The sequence below is a fragment of the Falco biarmicus genome, chromosome 9, assembly GCF_023638135.1.
Source record: "Falco biarmicus isolate bFalBia1 chromosome 9, bFalBia1.pri, whole genome shotgun sequence".
In the NCBI taxonomy this organism is placed as follows: Eukaryota; Metazoa; Chordata; class Aves; order Falconiformes; family Falconidae; genus Falco; species Falco biarmicus.
In genome coordinates, this window is record NC_079296.1 from 27552312 (window position 1) to 27560765 (window position 8454).

An 8454-nucleotide genomic window follows, 5' to 3' on the forward strand; every position below is an offset into this window, starting at 1 on the left:
GTTTTTCTTAAAGGTCAGCAGTCTTCTCACTAGGGTCTGTAGTGATTACCTACTCCACCCCTAGCAATCCACAGTATAAAATATTGTTGGAATAGTGCTAAGGGTGGGGGGGTATATGGAGAATTCAAAATGTGATGAGCAAAGGAATTGGAAAAATCAGTGTTGTAGAATATGCTGAGAGGAATAACAGTAGCTCAATGCTAGAAAATCCTCAAAACCTCTTCTGGAGAGTTATATCAGTTAAACTGTGCTCTTAGGAAGGCACAAAACTCATTTCACTGTTTTCTACCAGTCTGAAAAATGGGAATCCAGAGGTTGCTTCAAAATGCATCCTGAATGGAAGTAGACTGTACTTATCAGTCTAACCCATGTGTGAGAAAATCTGCCAAATCAGTAATTCTGACATGTCTGCTGGGGGACAATGCAAGGCTTCAGTTTAACGAACTGGTAATTGCTGTAGCCAGTCCTCAGCTCTTCTTCCTAGTGATCAAAATATTTAAAGGTGTTTTAAGCAGATAACAGTATCTTAACCTGTCTTTTATGACTCAAATGAATAAATACAAACTATATGTTGTGATGTACTGCATAAAGTATAGAAGTATGTGGGATGGTAGGAAGGATAGTTATTGCATTACTACTGATAGCTGAGATTATGCTTTTATTCCAAGTCCTCTTCAGTGTTTGGGTTTTTTTTTTTTTCTTTGAAGGTTAAGGTTTCCTTTTGCTTTTAAATTTATCCTATCTCTAAACCTGGAAGGGATTTAAGAAAACAAAAATCTAGAGAAAATACACTTTTTTCCATATTACTGTAGTGGTGAGAGAAAAAATTGCACTTCCATCACTTTCAGTTTGTTTATTAAAGACTTCAATCCCTTTAACATTTTTAGATTTTTATTTATGACCTGCATGTGTGTCTTATTAGAAATGCATACTTTCTTAATTGTTGGAAAACCATTGCCAGCTACTGTAGTATGCCAGTGGGGAGTTTAACACCTTGTCCGTGGTCAGAAGCACAGAATGAAGATAATGAAACCACTTCAGATGTCGAAGAATCTTTGAGAATTTTTTTAATATGCTCTTGCTTTCCTTCCTCTGGCGAGGCTGTGCTTGGTGCAAGAGTAATAAGGGAGGGGAAGAAGCCTGGCAGGAAGTTTCCTTAATAAATCATTGCCAAGCTTGGCTGTATTTAGATTTCTTGAAAGGTTATTCTAATTCGTGCCATTGTCATAAGATCCCCAGGCACTGTCATACCAAAGAGGACACAAGTGGTAGAACTCTGATACTCCTACGTTGTTCAGAGATGCTGGGCTTTCTTGGCTTCATGCCACCCATTAGTTGTGTTTGGGTTGGTTTTTTTTTTTTTTCTTTCCATCCTTATTGCTAGCAACATTTGAGACTGGTATATTGTAGCTCAGGCAGATCAGACAAAATGCAGATGTTCTGTGAGCAGATGCTTGTTGCGCATCAAGGACGTGCACTCATATACTTAACATACGTAGGTAATTAGCAAGATCAGCATACTTCCTGAACAAGTTTACCGTCCATTAATCTTACGTACTTTCTCTCTGCTTTATGCCCACATCACTCTGACTCAGTAACGCTTCTTTCAAATATTCTTACTTTCCAGTGAAAGCAGAGTGGTAGTACCTAGTTGCCTGTTTCCTTTACCTTGTGTCAGGATAGGACCTTCTTTTGATGGTTTAATGAAATCCTACTTTTTTTTTGTTTGATACTGCTCTTTTAAGATTTCAGTGTAGATAAAACACAAAAAAGCTATTAAGGTTTTAAAACTCTTGAGGTACTGCTTTAGACTCTTTGTAGCCGATAAATATTTGCTGTATTTTTCTTCTCTGAGGACTTCTATGTTTTAGTTAGTTTTATTTTTTTTTTCCAAAAAATATCTAGACATGTAGAGTCAAAATAAACATCTGGTTGACTTCAAGTGATGCTGCAGAAGCACCAGCAAATATTTTCAGCTCGCTTTTGAACAGCTTTAATCCTTAGTGTTCAGGTTTTATATTAAACAAGAAGCCTTTAATGTGCTACGTAACTACCCTTCTGCTTGGAAATTGAGTTTTGTGTCCCAAGTTAGTGAGTTTGTCTTGAGCAGCACTAGAAAGCTCTCGATAGTCACTCTGTGATGATTCTTGAAGTTGTGCATTACAAAGATGCATGGCCATAGACATATGTAGTATTTTCTACCTGAATTTGGAAATGCGTTCAGCTGTAAGCATTACCAAATTGTACATATGAACATGGGTGCACAGTAAAGTCATGATTTTTCTTCAGAAAACACAGGTGCCATAGAGCTCTGCATTCCTGCCAGCCACCCTTGTATGTGCTACAAGCACATGCTGAATAGTTGGTATCACTGTGATCATGCCATCCGTTTGTGCCCTTCTGGGCTTTCCTAGAGCCTTTCATAGGTCCTTCAGCAAGTTATAGTAGAGAGGTTAGAAAATGGAATAAATGTCACTACAGTGGAAGAAAGCCCCCACGCTTCTCCAGGCTTGTGTCTTTGTGGATAATTTGGGAAGAAAGTGAAGTATAAATGTACCCAAATTTAATTCTTGGCAGCTTCTTAAAACTCCCGCGCCTCAACCTTAGCAACAATAAAACATCCTGTAGATTTTACAAGAAAATGATTACCTATTGACATAAATAGAAGTTTACAGCTATTATACCCCTATAAGAATACGCACGGTGACTGTCTAAGGTCTTAGCTTTAGAAAGCTGTGCTTAGCAGGAAAGAATTTGGGCTTGGTAAGCATTTAAAGCTCAGAATGGTTTTTCATCAAGAGACATAGTAGCTGCTTACTGCTGCTCTCTGATTTGTGGGCAACTCCATGCTCAAACCTTCATGTCAGTCATCCTTTACAGATAACTAAAGCTGGTTTGTTGGATTGATGCACTTTTGACAAAAATGGGGGCAAAAGGCAAATTTAACACTGAAATGTCCCACAGATGATTTTGCTAATGCTTCTAATAGTTCAGTCTCAATAGATTACCTTTCAACCTGGGCAATTTCTTTAAAGAGGAAGTAAACACTTTTCTGTTGTTCCCTTGGAGAGCTGCTTTTAAACATTTGTTGGGTCTTCTACTGCGCAATTTTCTCTGAATGTTTCTTCAGAAATAGAAAATCAAGCCTTTTGAGCCATTTCTGGAGTTGTGTGGTTGTGTTGTTTTGTTTGGGTGAGTGAGTTGGGATTTTGTTTTTTTTTTCTGTTTGTTTGTTTGTTTTAAACAAACACAACAAAAAACCAAAATCTGGCCAGAGAATACAATCAGTTTTTGAGGCGAAGTGGCAGGACTTAGCTTCTGTGATTTAGAGTTATGGATTTGATTGGGTTACCCACATCCCCAAATACCTTTGTATTTATACACTATTTCATATAAATAAATTGGAATGTCTACCTGTTCCATTTCACATTTCTTACTAATAGATTTAGCAGCTTTTCTGGAAATACAATTACTTTTCATGTGACACATACTGGTTTTTTGTATATGTGAAAATTCTTTGGGTAATTCCTGATGCTGCATTGATAACAATCATAGAAATGTCAAAAGGAATAGACAGAATGTTATGGAAGACACTTGAACGTTTGATCTTCATGTGAATTATTTTGAAGAATCAGAACTAGAGGGCTTTATTTCTCAGTAAACTTGTAGGGGACTGCTGCAACTTTATTCTCCTTTCTCCCCTTCTGTAGGTGCAGGTAAGTTACTCATTTCTTCCACTGAATAACCTGTTCAGTTTTTTTGGAATGAGCTTCATTACTTGGTGCTTTTCTTCATGGGTCTAGCTCTTCTTTCCATTTCCACACCTCTTAAAGGTCAGATATATCTATATTTGAAAACAAAAGATGAGATTGCATATTTCTCTTAGGAAGTTGTTATTTTTTGGAAGGTTGTACCAGAATTGGTAATGGTTCTTGTTCAGCTGTTCTAAGACTAAAGTACATTTTTCTACAGAAACGATTTTATCTTTGGCTTTCTTCCCCACCCCACCTCATTTTTATTTTTTTTAATAAACAATGACTTAATATAAAAGCTGTTTTACTTGAAGTGCTTCCTTAAAAAAAAATCTCTAATATTTACAGACAGTCCTAGGGTCTCTGACCCCAATATTCCCCTAGTGGCCCGTGAGATCATGCAGCGAATGATCCGACAGTTTGCTGCTGAATATACCTCAAAAAATAGCTCTACTCAGGACTCCAGCCAGCCCAATAGCACAAAGAACCAAAGCCTGCTGAAAGCATCTCTGGTCGCCTCCTCTCCCACGGCTGCAACTGCTCAGAACCCTGTGCTCAGCAAACTTCTCATGGCTGACCAAGACTCACCTCTGGACCTTACTGTCAGAAAGTCTCAGTCAGAACCTAGTGAACAAGGTAGGACTCTTATTAGTGTCTTGCATCCTACGGCAATCCGTTAATGGCATTCGTGTTGCAAACCCAGATAATTAGAAAGCTGCACTTCTACATAAAATGTAAAGTGGAAAAGCGGTAGATGTTTTTTACAATAAAATAATGACTAGCTAGGTGTGGCTGGGAGAGAATAGACTTCTTGAAATAATGTAGGCCCATAGACATGAGTGATTCTTCTGAAGAAGGGCAAAGGGGGTGGATATGCTCCAAACTCTGGAGACAACTATGCTGTCCCTTCTTGGAGCTGCAAGAAGCAGTTTGCCAAAATAGACTGTATGCTTGCTGATAAGGCAAGTTCACATGGTCATGAAAACCATAATGTTGTCTCCTTTCTGAAGATGAGTACCCAGTCTGACCGAAGGACTGATTGATTTTCTTTCTGGTCATAGTGTGAAAACAGTATCTTTTAAAAAGTCTGTAAGAAATTGCTTTGTGTGAAGGCTGAAAAATGATACCCATGAACCGTAGAAAACTTCCAGGTTTATGCGTTTGGAAGGAATGTCTCTTTTCTACCTTAAAAATAGACTTGTTCTGCTCAGCACAGATTGAATAACTTGTAACAGTGTTGCAGAGCCTGTTTTAATATGAAAACCTTGTTTTCCATCACAAATGTTTTTTTTAACAAGCAAATTCTGTGTGTCTATAGTATGGATTGGGGTTTTTTCTGAAACTGTTGAATAGAGGTTATAAGTGTATCGTACCAATAGGATTAAAATTAGCCCCTTTACCCTTCTTTAGAAATGTGTGTCTGAAATGATTCTATCAAATACAAAGAGGCTGTCCATCCTCAAGTGGAAACGGTGCCTTTAAAAACACAAGCCTTTTGCTAGCTATACACATCTATAGGTATCCCTTTATTCTTTGAACTTGGGTTTATGAAGTCTTTTGTAAAAAGGTTAATTTTATGTGTCCAACAATATGCAGCTTGGGCATCTGGACACTTATTGCATATCGAGTACTTACTGAAAGTTGTCATCACACATCAGTTACAAAGGACCTGTACATTTAGCTGACAGGCATTTGTTTCTAGCAAATTTTAGAAATGTATTTCATGAGTGTCCTTTGCATTTACGGTTATAAACGTTAAACTGTTCTCATTGTGAAGCTTTTTGCTGAAAGAGAGAGGGAAAGAATCAGTTCTGCTGCTTTTTTTTTTTTTTTTTTTTAATTGGAGGATTGTATGGTGAAGAAGAAAGCATATACATGAACTTTTTTTTAGCTACCATGTGACGAAAAAGCTATAAGATCATTTATAATGTTCATAACACTTGTGGAATTAGAACATGTGCATATTAACTTACAGAGTAATCTGTTTGGTGTAATTTTTTTCCAATTTACGTTTAAAGTAATTGGGAAGAGATTTTGTCCAACTGGTTAGGGAGAGATTTAAGAGGCTGTCATAAAAGACTGCTAGTGGTGCTTATTGTTGTATTTCTTTCTAGTGGGTTAAGAGGAACCCAGCTAGTTGTAAACTTTTCCACAGGGTATGAGGCTGACCCTACTTGCCCTTGGAGACTTCTAGGTCATAATGACCCTTCTGACGGAGGAAGTGTGGATGCAGTGCTCTGGCAGCAGCCTGTGCTGTTCAGTATAGCCTCTTGAAAAGGAGGTGCTACTTGATCCAGTCTGTGTATTTTGTGGCCACATAAGTGTTGTTCAAAAGGAAAATCGAATTCTCTGCTTAAGTTTGGGTTATGGTGTGTTCCCAAATGCAGTGGGTGGAACAGCTTTCTGTAAGTTAATTCTAGTTCACTGTTTATCATGTTTTTTCTCCATATGTCAAATGAGAACTTTAAGCAATATGAAGCCATCTTACATTGTTCTTGTGTTGGGTGGTATTTACTTGATTAGATGGAATGAGCAAGGAGCTCTGAAATGTCTCTAGTTTACCTTACCAACAGGTTTCATTTATCTTTGCCTCAGAAATTCCTTGTTTCAAAGCTTCCAGAAGCCATGCTGCTTCTATGACAATGTTGCCCTTTTTAAAATGACCAGAATTTCAGGTGGTTTCAGTACACTGGGAGCAAGGCTTTTCTAGCAAAAAGTGCTCCCTTTTCAGTTGCCTAGAAATGCAGAGTTATGTAAGGGCTTGCAGAGAAGCATGGGTGAGCATGAGGAAGTGCCATTAGTGAGAATGGAAGAAGCAGTCTAACAGGAAAAACAATCTGGTGAATGGAAGAAGAGAGGGAGTAAAATAGCACAATAGAGAGGGGAAAGGCAGCAGCTTTGCCAGTAGGAACCCATTGGAGACACGGAAAAAAAGATCAGGCTAGCTGCCAGGTGAGGAGGAGTCTCACGTTTATGTGTGTGTGTGTTCATTTGAAAATTAGTTTCCAATATGAAATTCTCTATGAATTTTCCTATGGAGATTCGTATTTAAAAAAACAACAAAAAAATTCAAATACTGGCTTAAAGCCCTCCTTTAAGAGGGGGGATATCTCAGGAATTTGAAGATTGTCTCATTTCGGGACCACTGAGGGTTAATGTGATAGGCTGTGATGTATCCTGAACTGTCATTTGTAGGTCATCTTTTATTCTCTGACTCTTGTAACAGGTGCACTTTGAATTTTGCTGATTTTTCTTGTGACTTCTGAGGACTATGTTGAAGTCACTTGTAAGCCAAATTGCAAGCAAACAAATCCAAGCCTTGGTTTGTTTAAAAATAAAATAAAATAGAAAATGCTGTGTGCTAAATATGACTTTAGCCCAAAGGACTTATTTTGTCAAGGGACAACGTGACTGATCCTGCCTCTTCAAACACTGAAGTCATTCTTCTGTCTCTACAGACGGTGTGCTTGATTTATCCACTAAGAAGAGTCCTTGTGCCGGCAGCACCTCTCTGAGTCATTCTCCAGGGTGCTCCAGTACTCCAGGAAATGGGTAAGAGAAAGCAACTTACTATGACCTTTTAAAACTGTCTTTTACTAAACATGTGTGCTTATCTCCTGTTAATTTTTACTTACTTTTGGTTTAACCCTTTGGAGTAATGTGTTTTTCAACTTGTACATTTGGCAAATACCTTCACCTCACCGCCAAATAAGAGTTGTTGCAAACTGAGACAGGTTTAACTTGCAGTTAAGAACTCTGGTAATCTGTTATTTTGGCCAATTTAGCATTTGGCCAAAGATCCTTCTATTACCTGCTTCTTGGGTTTAGTGGTAAGTGATGCCTGTGGAGATGCAAGTTCAGTTAAATTTATGGAGTCTTAGAGGATTTGCAATACAATTTAGACTTCATTTCACTTAGGAGAAAGTTAGCTAACAGGGAAGTTTATTTCAGAGGTAGCAATTATTTGGGTGATGAACCAAGCTGAATTAGATTTGAATCACTGCATGCTCTTTGTTAATATTTCCTACCATAAATCACAACTTAAAAAAAGAAAAGCAGCCAGAGGAGGAAGTCTGGTAGTTCAGAAAACTTCAAATATGGCTTTTTGGATTTGCGATTGTACTGTAGCACTGAATGAGGGTTTCTTGTTTGTTTTATTTTGTTTTCTTTTTTAAATAAAATCTGTGGCGTACTACTCTTGCTTAATTAGTTCAAGATGTGAAAGAATGTTAGATCACAAAATTTCTTTTAGGTTTCATATTTCTAATGGTCACCGTTTGCATACATTTAGAAACCCTTTACTCTTAGTTAGGATTGAATTGTGCTGGAGAGGCTGACTGGGAGTAAGAGGGATTTTGGGTGTTGATGGCAAAATTTTACCTTGAAGCTACTTGGAAGAAGTAATTTTTTTAGTGAAGTACAGAAACAATACATGGTTTAAACTGCTATTTAAATGTTGGATTAATCTTTACAATAGCCTTTGAAAAACTTGAAATTTTAAACTAACAACCCACCACCACCACCAATCCCATGTACTGCTAACAGCTGATTTAACTTCTGCTTTTCGCTTTGGGAAAAATATTACTGTCTCAAATTTCTCTTGTCAAGATTACTTTTCCATTTAATATTTCTATTAATAAGACACTTCAATCTTTGTTTAAAAGTTAGCCTTCATACTTCTTCACAATTCTTTAGCATAAAC

General features: G+C 37.5%; 1 protein-coding gene across 13 annotated transcripts in view; it reads left to right on the forward strand.

Annotated features, from left to right (window-relative positions):
- Positions 1-8454, forward strand: part of LCOR (ligand dependent nuclear receptor corepressor) — an 81301-nt gene that overhangs the window by 42012 nt on the left and 30835 nt on the right. For 7 of the 13 annotated variants that reach the window (XM_056352786.1, XM_056352792.1, XM_056352791.1 and 4 more), the window contains one exon: positions 7211-7304. In XM_056352786.1, coding sequence (XP_056208761.1) covers positions 7211-7304 — 94 coding nt within the window. Of the gene's footprint in view, positions 1-4100; positions 4389-5907; positions 6158-7210; positions 7305-8454 lie in introns of those variants that run through there. The other 6 variants (XM_056352784.1, XM_056352785.1, XM_056352797.1 and 3 more) reach the window with 2 other exon arrangements.